The following is a 17,136-nucleotide window of genomic DNA, read 5'->3' as shown; positions in this document are numbered from 1 at the left end:
CAGATCTCTGGTATTAAGTAGGGAAGGAAGAAGCAAAGGCTACTCTACCAGTAGAGATACAGGTTAGCAAATGAACAACCAGGGAAAATATAGGATTCTTATCTATTTACAACCCACCAATAAAATAAAACAAAACCAAAAAGAATCCCAATCCCTCAAGGCTCCCTACTTTCTCCAATATTTTTTAACATCTACATGAAACCGCTGGGAGAGATCATCAGGGGATTTGGAGCTGGGTGTTACCAGTATGCTGATGACACCCAGATCTACTTCTCCATGTCAACTTCTTCAGGAGATGGCATATCCTCCCTAAATGCCTGCCTGGAAGCAGTCATGGGCTAGATGAGGGAGAATAAACTGAAGCTGAATCCAGATAAGACGGAGGTACTTATTGTGCGGGGTCAGAACTCTAGAGACTATTTTGATCTAGATGGGGGTCATACTTCCCCAAAAGGAACAGGTTCACAGCCTGGGAGTACTTCTGGATTCACACCTCTCCCTGGTTTCTCAGGTTGAGGGTGCTTTCTATCAGCTCTGGCTGATACGCCAGCTGCACCCGTTTCTCAAGATCAATGACCTCAAAACAGTGGTACATCTTTTGGTGATCTCCAGACTTGACTTCTGTAATGCGCTCTACGTGGGGCTGCCTTTGTACATAGTCCAGAAGCTGCAGTTGGTTCAGAATGCGGCAGCCAGGTTGGTTTGTGGGTCATCTCGGAGAGACCACATTACTCCTTTACTGATGGAGCTACGCTGGCTGCCAATAGGTTTCTGGACAAACTACAAAGTGCTAGTTATAACTTATAAAGCCCTAAATGGCTTAGGCCTTGGGTATTTAAGAGAGTGTCTTCTTCACTACGATCCCCACCACCCATAGAGGTCATCTGAGGAGGTCCGTTTTCAGTTACCACCAACTCATTTGGTGGCTACACAGAGACGGGCCTTCTTGGTCGCTGTCCCGAGATTGTGGAATGCACTGCCTTCTGAGATACAATCCTCCCCATCTCTGGCAATTTTCCAAAAACACCTGAAAACTCATCTTTTCACCCAAGCTTTCTCAGCTTCCTAATTTTTTTAGGTTTTAATCTTTGGATTTTTAAAAAATTGTTAAATTGTTTCATGTTTTTGTATATGTTTTTAACTTGTTTTATGCTATTGTTTACCGCCCAGAGACAAAAGTTTGGGGCACTGTACGGATTTGATAAATACAATACAATAAAAATAAAATAAATTAATATACAATCTGTCAATACATTTAAACTTTAAAACATTAATAGTAACTATGAATTTCATAAAATCTTATACACATAAGCTATAAATCAGAATTTTTTCAAACAATGCTTATGAAGAAGTACATCTCTAAAACCTTTCGTTCTTAAACAATATTGGTCCCTACATTACCACAGTCCATTACAATTGTTGCACTTCCTGCAGTGAACCAATACACTATTCATCACTGCCTGCAATGTGTCATTCAGATAGCAGCAATGGTGTCCATAATCTTGAAGGTGGATTACTTAGGACTGTGCTATTGCTGCAACAGTGGCAGCAAAGTTTTCTTCTCACTATGGGAGGTCTTGTGTGCTTGGATGGACAAACACTTCTCTTCACAATTTTTTTTAACTAAAAAGAGAAAGAAGTTACAACATGGAACATTTCTGCATCAGAATTCCTTTCTGAAAGGAAAAGCATTGTGAGTAACAACAGAACCATATTTAATGTTCCACAGTTTTATTTCATTTTGGCACTTAAGAATGATTCATCATTCAAATCTTCAAGGGCTCACCTGTAACAGACAAAAAATGAAATTAGTTAATTAAGAAAACAAGAACAGCCCTGCTGTATTAGGCCCAAGACCTATCTAGTCCAGCATCCTGTTTCCAACATTGGCCCACCAGATGCCTCTGGGAAGCCCACAGGCAAGAGCTGAAGGCATGCCCTCTCTCCTGTTGTTTCTACCCTGCAACTGGTATTTAGAAGCATCTAGTTGGAGGTGGCCTATAGTCCTCAGACTTGTAGCCATTGATAGACTTGTCCTCTATGAATGTATCTAAGCCCTCCTTAAAGCCATCCAGTTTGGTGGCTATCACCACATCTTGTGGCAGAGAATTCCATAGGTTAATTTTGTGTTGTGTGAAAAAGTACTTTCTTTTGTTGGTCCTAAATTTTTTATTTAAAATTTTATATAGTTGTGCTCAGAAATATCAAAGAAAAATGTGCTGAATATAAGTGGCCCACCCTATACTTGGGGCCTAAGCTGGTAAGAGCTTTAAAGGTAATCACTGGCACCTTGAGTTGGGTCCAGAAATGAACAGGCAGCCAGTGCAGCACTCTTTGATAGGATTTATATGCTCCCACATTGTGGTTCCAGTGAAAACTCTGGTAGCTTCTTTTTGTTCTAGCTGAAGTTTCTAAATACTCCTCAAGGGCAGCCCCATTTAGAGTGTGTTACAGTAATTCAAACTAAGTCATGCTTTCTTCTTGCTTGAAAACATCATAGACTACACTTGCAGCAAATATAAGCAGGTTACTTTGTTGGAAGATAAGGTAAGAAGACTGGAGGAATGAAGGTTTGCCACCTTAGAGAGGATGCAGAATTATTGGATCAGACACAGGGAACAGTGTGGGAAGAAGATTTTGAAAAAGAAAGATCACAACTGTAAGGGGGAAAAAACTGCATGGAAGAGTAGAAGCATCAGAAGGCATTCTGAATCACTGGAACTAAGCAATTGCTTTCACTATTTTCTGACAAGAATGGCTCTGAATATCGCAATGGAGGATAGCTACAGCAGCCTGCATTGGGTGGGAATAAAGACCCTCAGCCCTTTAACAAAGTGAATGATGACTCAGCTGCTACTTGCAGGAAAAGGAGGAGAAAAGTAGTGGTGGTTGGTGCTTTCCTAGTGAAAGGACAATGATTGGACAAAGGGAGGGAATATGATTGAAAAGAAAGATTATCTAAGCAGTGAGAAGGATTGGGGGGCTGCAGAAAAATGGGGGGAATTGGCAGACAGGTAATTGAGAAGGCAGAAGAAAAGAGTGAGAGAGATGTAGGCTTCATTGAGTTTGTACTCAGTCTGTTCCAAACACTTAGCTCCTTGTGACAGCTAGAGAGAGAAATGGAGATCACCATATCTAGGGCTATCATACATCTTCCTTTTCCCCAGAGATGTCCTTATTTCCATAAAAAAGAGGAATGTTCTTGAGGAAGGGCAGTCTGTTTGGTATTTGTTTCATTTGAGCCTACAGTGATGTCTGATTTCCAGAGGCCAGGGTTACAAGTACAAGAAAGAAAGCTGGCAGAAACAAAGCTTTGTGCCAGCAGCCGGGCCTACTCTGGTGCAGGAGGCCAGGCCTACTCACTGTGCGCAGGAAGCCCTGGGACCTGACCTCTGTTGCTTTGGCCAGGGGATGAGCAAGGAGCGGCATGCTTCCCCGACCAAAACAATGGCTGGACCTGAACATCTAGTGCTCTAGAGGCCAGGTCTACCACTTCTGCCAGCCCACTGAAGTTGATTAGTAGACCTGGCCTCTGTACTCTTTTTCAAGTTGAAAACAACTTCACAAACTATGTTTACAGTGTGGTCCCATGTGTGCCTCCTCAGAAACAAGTCCTACTGAGTTAAATTATAAGCATATGCAGGAAATACATACTGTATCTCAAAAAGGACATACTGGCGCTCAAGCCTGCTTGGGAACCATGCTATTTGCTCTAGGTAGATTGCTCCTTAATCCTAATTGCATTGGAAGGGAACAAGCTATGATGTTATTGTGGCGGGGAAAGACATTCTGCACTTGATCAAAAGCTCTACCTGAGATATTCTAAGACTTCCGTTTCTGGCAAAAGAAGAGTAGTAGGGAAATGGAACACTGTAAGAAGCATAGAGTGGGAAATAAAAGCTCTCGGAAAGAAGTGGGAGGAAATTGGAGACAAGACAAATATAGATGGCAAAGACTAGGGAAATGGAGGCAACTGGGGATAAGAGGAAACTGATAAAATAATGATTGGAAATCTCCCTGTGATTCCTCCCTCTTGTAAGAGACAGGCTCATCTGCTATCTCTTAGCAGATTCTGCAATAGAAACCCCCTATAGTACCTAGGGACAGAAGAAGTTGTAGGTTGTTGATGGGGAGAGATGAAGAGAGCTGACTCCAGGATGCCCACTCTAGAATGTGTGCATCACTTTCTCATAATGACTGTGTTAGGGGGAAACTAAACAGAGGGGTGTGTGTGTGTGTGTGTGTGTGTGTGTGTGTGTGAGAGAGAGAGAGAGAGAGAGAGAGAGAGAGAGAGAGAGAGAGAGAAGGCTGAATGTAAAAGAAAACTAACTAAAACGAACCTTTCTGTGAATTTATACTTGTTTTCAACTCCTCCCCCCATTTAATGTTTGTTATATTTTCCAGAGTTAAATACATCCATGTCTCATGGATAATGCATAAGCAGTTATTAAAGTAACTTTGTTTTCTGCTTCGTGCCATCATCACCTCTTCCATTTGTTCCCTTTTTCTATGGATCTCTCTGTTTGGATATGTTGTTGGTGTTGGGGGAAAAGTAAAGGTTGTGCCATTGAGTTGCTGTCAGTTCCTGGTGACCACAGAGTCATGTGGTTTTCTTGGTTGAATACAAGAGGGGTATACCATTGCCATCTCCCATGCAGTATGAGATAATGCCTTTCAGCACCTTCCTATATTGCTGCTGCTCAATACAGGAGTTTCCCATGTTCTGGGGAACACACCAGCGGGGATTCGAACCAACAGCCTTGGTATCCTTCTGGACCACCTGTGGGATTGGGTGGCACTGTTTTACAGTAGTTCCGCTCCTACCTCCCTGGCAGATTCCAGATGGTGTCGCTTGGAGACTGTTGTTTGCTAATCAAGAACTGAAGTATGGAGTACCACAAGGCTCCATACTGTCTCCAATGCGCTTTAACATCTACATGAAACCGCTGGGTGAGATCATCAAGAGGTTTGGTGCTGGGTGTTATCAATATGCTGATGTCACCCAGATCTACTTCTCCATGCAGACTATCAGGAAATGGCATATCTTCCTTAAATGCCTGCCTGGAGGCACTAATGGGCTGGATGAGAGATAACAAGCTGAAGTGGAATCCAAATAAGGTGGAGGTACTGACTGTGGGGGGACAGGACCCGAGAGGTGATTTAGATCTCCCTGTTCTGGATGGGGTTACACTCCCCGTGAAAGATCAGGTATGTAGCTTGGGAGTGCTCCTGGACCCAAAGCTCTTCCTGGTTTCTCAGGTTGATGTGGTAGCTAGGAGTGCTTTTCATCAGCTTCGGCTGATATGTCAGCTACGTCCATTTCTAGAGGCAAATGACCTTAAAACAGTGGTACATATGCTGGTAACCTCCAGGCTTGACTACTGTAATGTGTTCTACATTGGCCTGCCTTTGTACGTAGTCTGGAAACTACAATTGGTACAGAACGCAGCAGCCAGATTGGTCTCTGGGACATCATGAAGGGACCACATAACACCAATTTTGAAAGAACTGCACTGGCTGCCAATATGTTTCCGGGTGAAATACTAAGTCGTGGTTCTATAAAGCCCTTAACGACTTCGGCCCAGGCTATTTAAGAGAGTGCGTCCTTTGTCATAAACCCTGCTGCTTGTTACGATCTTCTGATGGATGCCACCGCCTCGTTTGGTGGCAACCCCGACCGGGCTTACTCTGTGGCTTCTCCAGGGCTTTGGAATATGCTCCCTACTGAAATAAGAACATCTCCTTCTCTGTTTTCAGGAAGAACTTCAAAACTCTCCTGTTTTTGCAGGCTTTTAATTAGAATTAATTTTAGTAATTTTAAAACCTTGTTTTAATATCTATTTTATTCTATCTTATTGTCATGTATTTTAATTTGTAACTTTTAAATATTTTAAATTCTGTACACTGCCTAGAGATGTACATATCAGGTGGTACAGAAATATGATAAATAAATAAACAGCCTCCTGCTCTCTAGGCAGGTTACTTCCCTGCTGTGCCATTAGGTGGCTTTTATCAGGAAAAAACTCCAAGAAAGAGAGCAAAGAGAGAAGAAAGCAAAGTGGGATTAGAAGGGAAGTAGATAGCAAGTGACAATAATTTTTCAAGATTTCTTAATTCTTTGAAACATTCTAAAAAAGAATTGCTTGTTTTCAACTATTGACAATTAGCTATGTTTGCTTGTGATGATCTGCAGAAATGGAAATTGGGTGTATTTTCTGACACTGAAAGCTACCGTTGTTGCAGAATTAAGAGATTTTGGAGAAGGATTTTAGGAGTTTACATGGTCAATTATAATCTTGTAAACATAGATTACATAGTGTCATCTTGCAGATACAGATTACCTGGCACTCTAATAACAATTACATGTTTCACATAATTGAGTGTGTAATGTTTAGCTAACATTTGAAGATCTGGGCTTTGGGCACAGGATCAGTCCAAATGGGAAGAGCTTCTCTTCCACAACATAAAAATACAAAAAAACAAACACCTGCCAGTTGCAGTGGAGAAAGAGGTTTGCAGATGAGAACAGGAATTTTGTTTGTTTGTTTGTTTTAACTAGCATTTGCATTTAATGAGAGCCACTGCTGGCTCAGATAGTTTCTGGGAGAATGATCACCCAACTTAGAACCTGAGCATGCAGGGGAAAGGGAGGGAGGAAGAGAAAGGATGAAAATAACCTGGTTGCTATTAACTTAGGAGAGTGACTGAGTTTTATGACTCGTTCCGCCCTGAGGCGACGCAGGTGCGCAGAGTTATTTTTCTTTAATCACTCACATAAATTAAAATTTATTCCTTTGCATTAAAATAATTAAATAAAGCTACACCCTGTATCTTTTAATGCCAGATAATATCTTTGAACCTCTGGCTCACAGTCTTGCTATCAGCTGCAAGGTATTTTCCAGGGTGTGCTTTACCCATCCCGCCATTGTACTAAGCAGCATTCTAGGCAGAGAAAACCCCTGATAGCAATCGGAGCTCAGCTTTAATCGTAGTGCCCACTAGCAAATAATCTTCCCTAAGCCTCTCCTTGGGTCCACCTGCCCTTCCTTCCCGCCTGTCAGCCATGCCATGATGAAAGAGCTTTCTATTATAGGTACCAAATGTGGGTGGAGCAGATCTGCACGGACAATTAGAGTGGCTTGCAGCACATTCTGATGCAGGTCTCCCGAGCAGACTGGATGCTGGGGAAGGAAGCGGGAAGAGAGGATACTGTCTATTAGCAGCAGCCGCCACAGATAATTGACCGCTTTTCAACAAAAGTTCCCAAAGCAGTTTACAAAGAGAAATAAAAATAAATAAAGATGGTCCCCTGTCCCCAAAGGGCTCACAATCTAAAAAGAAACATAAGATAGACACCAGCAACAGCCACTGGAGGGTTGCTATGCTGGGGCTGGATAGGGCCAGTTGCCCCCCTCCTGCTCAATAGAGTCGCCACTTTTAAAAGGTGCCTCTTTGCTCAGTTAGCAAAGCAAGGCACATGGCCACCCCAAAAGTGTTTACCATGTACTATTTTTTAGAGTAGTGTTTCTCCTTGCACTGGCAATGTTAAGATGTATTTGAATGATACGGATATGCACTATTGGAGCAGATCTTCCGGTTACTTTTAAACCAGGACTGCTTCTTCATTCCTTATTGATTCCTGTGTATGCTGCCCTCCTGTTTGAACAAGGAAACACCAGTCCAGAACGACTATGGATATTCTGGGAGCACTGCATGTGGATGACTGGACCACTTAAATGGCATTGCTTCTGCAAGTGCTCTCATGGTGAGGCATTTGCTGTTTGCAAGAGTTGCTTATATAAAGAGTGACATCAGTGTGAAGCACGTTATGAGTTGACTCTGCCTGCCTGTACCATTTTAATTCCTCTCCTGTTAGAAAAAGGCTTTCTGCCCTGTATTTTGTTTTGTATTAGAGACACTGAGTTTGTCCATTCCAGTGCTTTAATGTGTGCCTCCTCACTTAAGCGAAAAACCCAAACCAATTATTTTCCTGTGCAGTGAGGCTATTCTTAGGTGGGAATAGTCTTGTCCCCTTTTTTTCTTATATGAGGATAGGGATATTGCTGCTGATGTTTAGTGCAACATTAGGAGAAAGCAGTGGGGGAAATCAGAAGGCCAGACTTTTATGTTAAAACCCATCTGTTTGGCTTTTTCTCTTTGTGAGAGCAGTAAGGTTGCTAATGCATTTCACCAAGTTTTCCTTGTCCAAAAATTCTGTAACAAATGAATAGTGTTCTTTGTCAAGCTCTAACAAACCTTATCCAATGCTCTTGAAAATGTACAGTCTGCTTTAGTGAGCCATTTAGAAGTATAATATGTCAATTTATATAATTTTTTTAATCTAGAAAGATGGTATCAGCTGTTTTTGAAGCTAGGTCTGATTAGCTCATGTTTTGAACAAAAATTGAAAATGAATATGGGTGAAGCTATCTCCCAGAATCTGTAGTCTTGGTTGTGGGAAAATAATGTTTAGAGTCTAATGTTACACTCAGAGAAAGTTATTACAAGATGCAGTTTAGATGGTATTTTATTCCACTAGCTGACGTCCTGACTAAATTTACTTGAGGAAGTCCCATTGAAATTAAAAGGACAAGGTAGGCATGCCAGAGTTGTCCTTTTCATTTCAATGGAACTACCTTGAAGTGAAAAACACAAGAAATGTATGTCAAGCATTTCCCTGCTGCGCCGCTAGGTGGCTTCTATGGGACTACTCTGGAGTAAAGTTCCTTGAGGCTAAGTGCCTCCCCACTTGTAGTCTGGCTCTGCCCCACTTCTCTGATGTGCTCTTGTTGTGTAACTCTTCCTGTATTCATGAGGGCCACATATTAATATGAGTGAAGTGCTGATTAAATAATAGTTCAGTAATGTCAGAAGCATTTTAATTTTGTAAGTCTTTTTTGTTTGTATTTAATTTCTAAATATTTCTTCACAACAGGGACTGTGTAGTATGAAGATAATACCAAGTTCCTGTGTTGGTAATGATTGTTGGTTTTATGTCATGGTTTTTAATATTTATTTTCCCATTGTGGGCAGCTGTATTTTTAACTGTGGTAAGTGGCGCAGCAGGGAAATGCTTGACTAACAAGCAGATGGTTGCCGGTTTGAATCCCCGCTGTTACTATATCGAGCAGCAGCAATATAGGAAGATGCTGAAAGGCATCATCTCATACTGCGTGGGAGGAGGCAATGGTAAACCCCTCCTGTATTCTACCAAAGAAAACCACAGGGCTCTGTGGGAGCCTGGAGTCTAAATCGACTTGATGGCACACTTTACCTTTAAGGAGTGTTAGTAATGCAGTCTCTTAGCTGGCCGGCATATATCACTGGTCAACATGAACATTGTGAAAAGGAAAGGAGGCAGGACCTAAAACAGAACAGTAGAAGGTTACTGGCTGTTTGCCTTTGCAGAGACAACTCTCTATGAAAAATAATTGTTTTGAGAGTAATTAAACATTATTAAGCTTTTGAGGTGGTGGTTTGCGCTGTAAGGGGATGTCACATACGTCAGGTCTGAATTTTCTAAAACAAATGTCCCGAGGGGAATTTGGTTTTTGGAGCATGAACAACACACTTAGATATGTGATAATATCTAAGCTCTGAGCACTGGGTGCACATCCACAAGAGCAACAGATCCTGACATGATTGAAAAAATTAGGTGAAAAATGGCCATATAAACCTACCTATGTCCATTGAATGATTTTTGGAAGAAAAAAAATGTCAAAACTCAATACTCTAGGTGGAAGCATATATGATTTATTGGACACACATTTTATCAGTACAGTAGTATTATGAGGTAGCATAAAGAGCTATGTTTCTTTCATTTCCAAAATATAAAAGGCATTAAGAAAATTGAGTCCACATTCATTTGGTTGTATTGAGAAGTTAGGAGAAAGAGAAGGGCAATAGAAAAGGTTTTGCATCACCATTCACAAGATAGTAGTGTGTACTACACTAGTGTGTAATATGCACAAATCAATAGACTTGCATGGCTTTCTTTTATATTTACCCTCTCTCTTTTATTTTCAGCTCAGAGACATGTCCTCACATATATGGAAGATGCAGTGAACCAACTGCTGGAAAGCAGAGAAGATATTAGCCAATATGGCATTGCCAGATTCTTCACTGAATAGTAAGTACCTTAGAACTTTGCCCATAGGAGCAGACTGGATCTTGAAAGCAGGCATGGTACATGCTGATTTATGTTGTGATAGCAAATGCCAGATTAGTCTGTATATGTCAAACCTATACATAAATTAATCCTGGTCACACTCAATTCCATACCTTGTTTTAAAAATATGACATTTAAGGAATCTGTACAACCAACTTCTTGTTTTGCTGTCCAGTCACATCAGTAATTAATACCTGACAGAAGAGTATAGGTTAGATCATGTAGGTTTTAAAGTTGCTGTGTTTAGCTGACAAACTGAACTTGAATTTGACACAGAGAGGATTATTTCTGAGAGGAAGCCAGAATTGATGTGCCGAAATGTAATTGTAAACTGCACAGAGACACAAGTTTTGGGCGGTATAGAAATATATTAAATAAATAATAATAATCAATTAATATTTAAATTAAAAATTGTGTTGTGTGTCTTTGAATACAGATGTGGAGACGCTCATGTAGTCACCGGTCTTCTTTTAGTCCTGCAGCTTGCCTTTTAAAAAAATGTCTGGATGGGCATTTGATGGAGCACAGGTACTGCCCTTGAAGATCAGATCAGTAACTAGGGTGGGGAAAGGCTAAACATGGGCAAGCTGCAGAAGAGGTGTGGTAGGAACCTCTGTCAGTGCAGATGTAGGTGCAGGAGGCATAGGGTATAAGAGCCGGCAAGATCATGTTGCACATGGCTATATCCCTCTTCTACGGGGTGGGGGTGGAGGTGGGGAATCTTTTGAAGTATAGCTCTTCATTTTTCCAGAAGAGTACTGTTGGGGATGTCCAATGACTTTTAATAGTTTGATTATTTTGCATCTGAATCTCTGGTTTAGCTGTAGCTGAATAGTTTTATTTTCTGTAACACACAACTGTATCAATGAGGTTTGTCCTTTTGAAAGTAACACTCTTTCTGATCCTAATCAAATATCGTGGCTAAGAAATGGTGGTTGTCCCCACAGCTAGACATGCCTTTTCATAGGTGCCTGCCCACCAGCTGTCCTTGTGCTCCTTCTTTTATTTGTTAAGTCTTACTAGTCAAATCCAACTCAAGATAAATTTGTGGTTTTGGGCCCTCATATTTTCTGACTGTTAAACCTGTGTAATGTATTGTGTAAAAACATTGTTAAACCTGTTTACCTGAGAGAGGAAGTTTGTTTCTCTAGGAAAGGAGATTTATTAGCCCAAACAACATGTGTTGAATCTGCCATGACTGGCTCAATGCTTTATGGTATTGTGAAGTCACAACTGGATACCACCTTGCCTTTTTCTTCAAGAAAAATGAAGTTAAGGAAGCTCCTTTTGTTCTTTGCTTAAATACTAATTTATCCAAAGACTCTGAAACTGCAAGATGGTACTTGAAATGGGTGAGAAGCTGTCTTTGATTTCTCAAGAAAAGCAGGGGTGGCCCTTCAGTGAGGCAGGATGAGGTGGTCATCTCAGCCATGGATGCAAGGAGGGACATGGAAGAGGCAAGCGAGGTGCCCCTTCCACCATGAGCTCCAGCACACATCCACTGCCTTTACCCTTCTTTATCCCACCGGAGCACATTTCGCCAGCCTTGCTCCACTGGGATATACTTCTTTCCCCCACCAACCTGAGCTAAGCACCACCCCTGCCCTCATTGCCTGACTTGGTGGCATGGTCTGAGTGCTCATATGTCATTAGTACTGCCTCTGCAGCATGGTTGAAGAATGCTGAACACTCAGTTGCTGATGGGGAAAGGTGTCATATTGTCCTCCTTTTCTGGCAGCAAAATATCTTGGACTGCTCCTGGAGAAAGGCCATGGCAATGGTAGCTTTTTGATGCTTCAGTTGGTAACATAACTATACTGAAAAAGCTCAGGGTAAACTGGAATGTTAATATATCTTTTTAGATTATTTTTCCATACACTTGTTTGTGTGACTGTGTTCTAATAAATAGCTTTTATAAATTACTAGCCAACGCTGCACAGAGCATCTGTGCGCTCTTTGGGGCTGGCGGTTACCTCTTCCTGTGTTAAAATGTGCTTTAGATGAAAGTAGAGATGTGCAGAATGTTTTGACCGCAAAACATTTCTACTAGAAACAGGCCATTTTGAGTGTTTCGAGCTTGAAACAAATGTCATCTTTTAAAAGGGCCTGTTTCGAGCTCGGAGCAGACTAAGCCTGTTGCAATTGAAATGTTTTGACATTTCAAGTGCCATTTTGGAGGTTTGTTTTTCCCTTGCTGATTGATTTTCTGGCACTAGCTTCCAATTGGTTTCTGATCTCCTTGTTTCTTGGTTGGCTTGTTATCATACAAATAAAGTGTTGTCATGAGCTACTGTGCTCCCATTGGCTGGGGGGAGGACAAAAGAGGGAGTTACAAAATGTATTCAAAGGGACTGGGAGGCAGAGAGAGCCCTTATAGTGTGCCTCTATTAATAATAAATAAATAATAATAAAAAAGAACTTTATTTGTTAGCTGCCCCATAACAAATTATTCTCTGGGTGGCTTACAACACAACATTAAAACATGAGGCAAAAACGTACAACATATTAAATCATAACAGACCAAAAGGAAGGGGAAAAAGGTGGGGGGGATACAATACAAAACAATTTAAAAGACATTTTTAAAAAATCAGTTAAAATCAGATTAAAATTTAAATGTGAACAAAAAGGTCTTTACTTGGTGTTTAAAAGAACAAAGTGATGAAGCAGGGGAACTTCACTGGGGAGGCTATTCCATAAACGGGGTATAACCACCGAAAAGGCCCTCTCCCTAGTAGCCAGCTACCTCACCTAGTTTGTCAGGGGCACCCAGAGAAGGGCCTCCAAAGAAGATATTAAGGTCTGGGTTGGGACATATGGGGCAAGGCACTGTCTTGGGTAACCCAATCCCAAGCCATTTAGAGCTTTAAAGATTTAAGATAAATTAAGAAAAACGAAAAACTCCAAATGAAGAGACAAAAGTCCTACGGTTCTGTAAACAGGTTTATTTGAGGCCAACACGTGTTGGCCGAAGCCGCCTTCAGGGGCAAAATATTATCCAATGTAATCCTGTTAGACAAATACTTCTTCAAAAACAGGTAACAAATATCTTAGAGTAGTCAAAGCTAATGAAGCACATTTGCTGATATCTTCCCAAGCTCCATTTCTGGCCTTGAGAGACTAACTTGTGCTTCACTCACTGCTCTGGTCTGTTCTGCAATCTGCATTGCAAGGTGTAAGTTAAAAAATGTGGCTGAAGTTGCTGTAGTTGAGCTTATGGCTATGCTTGTTGTGGCAGCTGTTGCAATGCTAGGACGTAACATAAGGAGTCATGATTGGGTGTGAGAGCAATGTGTGCCAATGATGTTACTGCAGTTTAGGCACTGTGGCCAGCAGTGGATTCTGGGGCACTGATTCTTTTTTGGCCATTTTTGGACTGTGTTTGAAATGTGTGTTCAGAGTTGGGAGGGACAGATTCTCTTTATTGTGTGTTTCTGCAGTGTTTTTCAAGGCAGGGTTGCAAATTGCATTACACTCTGCGAGTGCAGCTTGTTCCGGCCATTGGGAACAATGGGGAAACTTGAAACACTCAATTGTTCCCCATGGGCAGCTCCTAGGGACACCAAAGTGGGTTGTATGGCAGGGCGTGATGGGTGCTACGTACTACCCGACCCACTGAAGAAATGGGCAAGTGGGTGGTTTTAACCTATCCCCCAAACCCCCATAAGATCCTGTGGGGGGTTGGGGGAAAGGTTAAAAATATGTTCATTTGTTTTGACAAAATGTTTTGGCCGTCTTGCATTTTGTTTCAAGTTTTATTGTGCGCCAGCCATGTGCATGCCGACTCTGTGCAGAGGCTGCAGGGAACTACACCGCAGTCACATGTGGTCTTTTGGAGATCAGGTGCTGCTGCTGGGGAAAGTGGCAGGCGAGCAGGTAAGGAGCTGCTTACCTGCTTTTTAAGGGAACTGTTCCCCTCCCAGACAAACCCGTTTGAAAACCCGTGCCTGAGCCAGTTCGGTGCTTCCCAGAGGAGGCACCGAACCAGCTCGTGCACATTCCTACTCTGCTACTCAGTTACTGCCTTTCCTTTTGTTTTTATCATTGCTCTCTCTGGTGGATTCTCATTTTATCTCTGTTTTTTAGAATCCTCTGTGGTGTATTAGGGCTATGTCCCCTCTCTTTCCTTTCTTTTCTTTTCTATTTAGCTCTTAAAAAAATAAAATAAAAAGAAAATAAATAAATATCCTTTTCTTGGACTGCATAGTATATTCATTTTTTAATTTGTTACCTTGCTTTTCCACCCTCAGGGCCTTCAAAGCAGCTTACATAATAATGTGATAAAACACAGCCACTAATAGATCTAAAGCATTCACTTAAAACAGTAGGAAGAACAATAGCTTTGTGTCGAACACAAGTCTTGTATACAGCAAGACTCAGATTTAGTCTTTGACTAAAGTTTTTTAGTCAAGTTTTTCTTCTTAAAAAAGGAAAGAAAAAAGATTGTAAGCCCCTTTGGGACATTATTATTAATGTTTAAACATGTTTTAAGTTGCTCAGAGCCTGTCAGAATGAGCGGGATGTAAATCTAACCAATAAATAATAAGTTCAGATGATGGGAGAGACCTCTGCTGGAGACCCAGAGAGCCACTAGCAGTAGACAGTGCTGGGCTAGATGGACCAGTGGTCTGACTCGGTATAAAGCAGCGTCCTATGTGCAGTCAAGCAACAGAATTCTAAAACCAACAACTGGATAAAACACATCAATAGTTCTTAGTTCTCAAAAGCCTGGTGGAAGAGGATTATTCATGACAAATCACTTATTCTAGTCCTATAAATTCAGATGAAAGGGCAATTGAGAGTTTGTTTATTTATTGCACTTATATATATTTATGTACTGCTTTTCAAGCACACCTCCCAAAGCGCTTTACGTAACAGCATCAATTAAAAACCATACATCAAGCCTCATGTTTAGATCTTCACATGTGTTGTCGCTTGCTTCTTTCTTCTTTTCTCCCCTCAGAGCAAGATGGTCCCTAAGTAGTTCTGTGGTGGCAATTGGGAAGGGAAGAGCCACCTCAGCTGGAATATGGGAGCTGGATGGTGGCAGCTTTCTAGCCTGTGTCTGTCTCTTCTCTCCTCCCTTCCCATCAAGTATACTCAAATGAACAGAATGTTCATGTTTCAGCTATATCAATTTATATTTTTGTTGACAGTTTATTATAAAAAACCAGTTCTCTTTAATGGAAACATAGAATCTGTTTCAGATGTGTGTGGCTTAGACCCTGAAGCTGCATGCTACACCTGAGGCATGCATGTATATAACCCTCATACGCTGCTAGAATCTGGGTAATGTCTATTTAAAAAGTGGGGGCAGGTCGCTCTCATAAAATAAAATTATGATTTGCAAAGATGGATGGGAATTTTGTCTTATCTTAGTTGTAGACAAGTGTCAAAAACATGGTGAATACATTCAAGAATAAAGAGAAACAAGGCCATGACTTCTCAAGCCTACAAGCTGTTAATAATGGGAAACTACAGGAATGGAGTGTTGTTTTTGAGTCAATAGGGAGAAGGAAGATCACAGCTTGTGAAAATGAGAGCGGGGAAATGCCATGCTGAGTGTGGCACAGGTGGCTGTTTGTGTAACAAACATTGCTGGAATTCTTGACATTCTTTGTAACTTCCCAGCAAAATCCCTTCTTTAAACAAAGACATGAAGAAAAGAGAATCTTCCAATAGACTTGTATGCAGGAGGCTCAAACTATGTGTTATACAGAGTTCTGTGATTCTGTCCTCCATTTTTTCTTTCTTCTAACATAATGCAGCACTGGGCAGAAGGCGGCCAAGTGAAAAAAGGTAACTTTACTCTTTCCCCTCCAGTCCCCCCACCCCGCTCAAAATTGCCCTCCCCAAGCTGGTTTTTCACCCATATGGGGAAATATATGAGGAAAGTTACATGCTTTCCCTTCATTGATGGGAAAAAATCAGCTCATTGGAACATAGGAAGCTGCCATATACTGAGTCTAAACCATTGGTCTATCTAGCTCAGTATTGTCTTCACAGACTGGCAGCGGCTTCTCCAAGGTTGCAGGCAGGAATCTCTCTTGGAGAAGCCAGGGAGGGAACTTGAAACCTTCTACTCTTCCCAGAGTGGCTCCATCCCCTGAAGGGAATATCTTGCAGTGCTCACACTTTTAGTTTCCCATTCATATGCAACCAGGGCAGACCCTGCTTAGCTAAGGGATCAAGTCATGCTTGCTACTGCAAGACCAGTTCTCCACTCCAAAGCTCAGGGAAAGTTATTTTGAGCTGGAAAAGGACCAAAGAGGAGGCTTTTCTTCCCTATGGTGCAGACACACCTGGAGTACTACGTGCAATTCTGGTCACCACATCTAAAAAAGGACATTGTAGAACTGGAAAAGGTGCAGAAGATGATCAGGGGCCTAGAACGCCTTTCTAATGAGGCAAGGCTATTTAGTTTAGAAAAAAGATGACTGTGGGGAGACATGGTAGAGCTCTATAAAATCATGCATGGTGTGGAGAAAGTAGATAGAGAGATTATTCTCCTTGTCACATAACACTAGAACCAGGGGTCATCCCATGAAATTGATTGCCAGGAAATCTAGGACCAACAAAGGAAGTAATTTTTCACACAACGCATAATCCACTTGTGGAATTCTCTGCCACAAGATGTGGTGACAGCCAACAACCTGGATGGCTTTAAGAGGGGTTTTGAATAATTTCATGGAGGAGAGGTCTATCATCGGCTACTAGTCGGAGGGCTATAGGCCACCTCCAGCCTCAAAGGCAGGATGAGTACCAGTTGCAGGGGAGTAACAGCAGGTGGGAGGTCATGCCCTCAACTCCTGCCTGTAGGCTTCCAGAGGCATCTGGTGGGCCACTGTGTGAAACAGGATGCTAGACTAGATGGGCCTTGGGCCTGGTCCAGCAAGGCTGTTCTTATGTTCACCCACCCTTCTGCTCCTATTCACAGCCTAAAAAATGGTGGAGGAAAGAATCGAGGGACT

General features: G+C 41.7%; 1 protein-coding gene and 1 long non-coding RNA gene across 6 annotated transcripts in view; one reads left to right on the top strand and one right to left on the bottom strand.

Moving 5' to 3' along the window:
- CSTPP1 (centriolar satellite-associated tubulin polyglutamylase complex regulator 1) overlaps positions 1–17,136 on the top strand; it is a 191,377-nt gene that overhangs the window by 13,728 nt on the left and 160,513 nt on the right. For 4 of the 5 annotated variants that reach the window (XR_008308669.1, XM_053256428.1, XM_053256466.1 and 1 more), the window contains exon 2: positions 10,027–10,129. Coding sequence is in view for 2 of the 5 variants with exons in the window: in XM_053256428.1 (XP_053112403.1) it covers positions 10,027–10,129 (103 nt within the window). In the remaining 3 variants the exon portion in view is untranslated. Of the gene's footprint in view, positions 1–10,026; positions 10,130–17,136 lie in introns of those variants that run through there. The other variant, XM_053256445.1, reaches the window with a different exon arrangement.
- The window catches only part of LOC128327558 (uncharacterized), a 38,800-nt gene continuing 22,800 nt past the window's right edge, over positions 1,137–17,136 (bottom strand). Inside the window, exons 2-4 of the long non-coding RNA XR_008308676.1 lie at positions 9,275–9,364; positions 7,098–7,181; positions 1,137–1,786 (exon numbers count right to left, since the gene is read on the bottom strand). This is a non-coding gene — a long non-coding RNA (uncharacterized LOC128327558). The remainder of the gene's footprint in view (positions 1,787–7,097; positions 7,182–9,274; positions 9,365–17,136) is intronic.

Source organism: Hemicordylus capensis, chromosome 1 (genome assembly GCF_027244095.1).
Source record: "Hemicordylus capensis ecotype Gifberg chromosome 1, rHemCap1.1.pri, whole genome shotgun sequence".
Lineage (NCBI taxonomy): Eukaryota > Metazoa > Chordata > Lepidosauria > Squamata > Cordylidae > Hemicordylus > Hemicordylus capensis.
The sequence above is the reverse complement of the archived record's forward strand: the minus strand, read 5'-3'. Positions and strand labels throughout refer to the sequence as shown.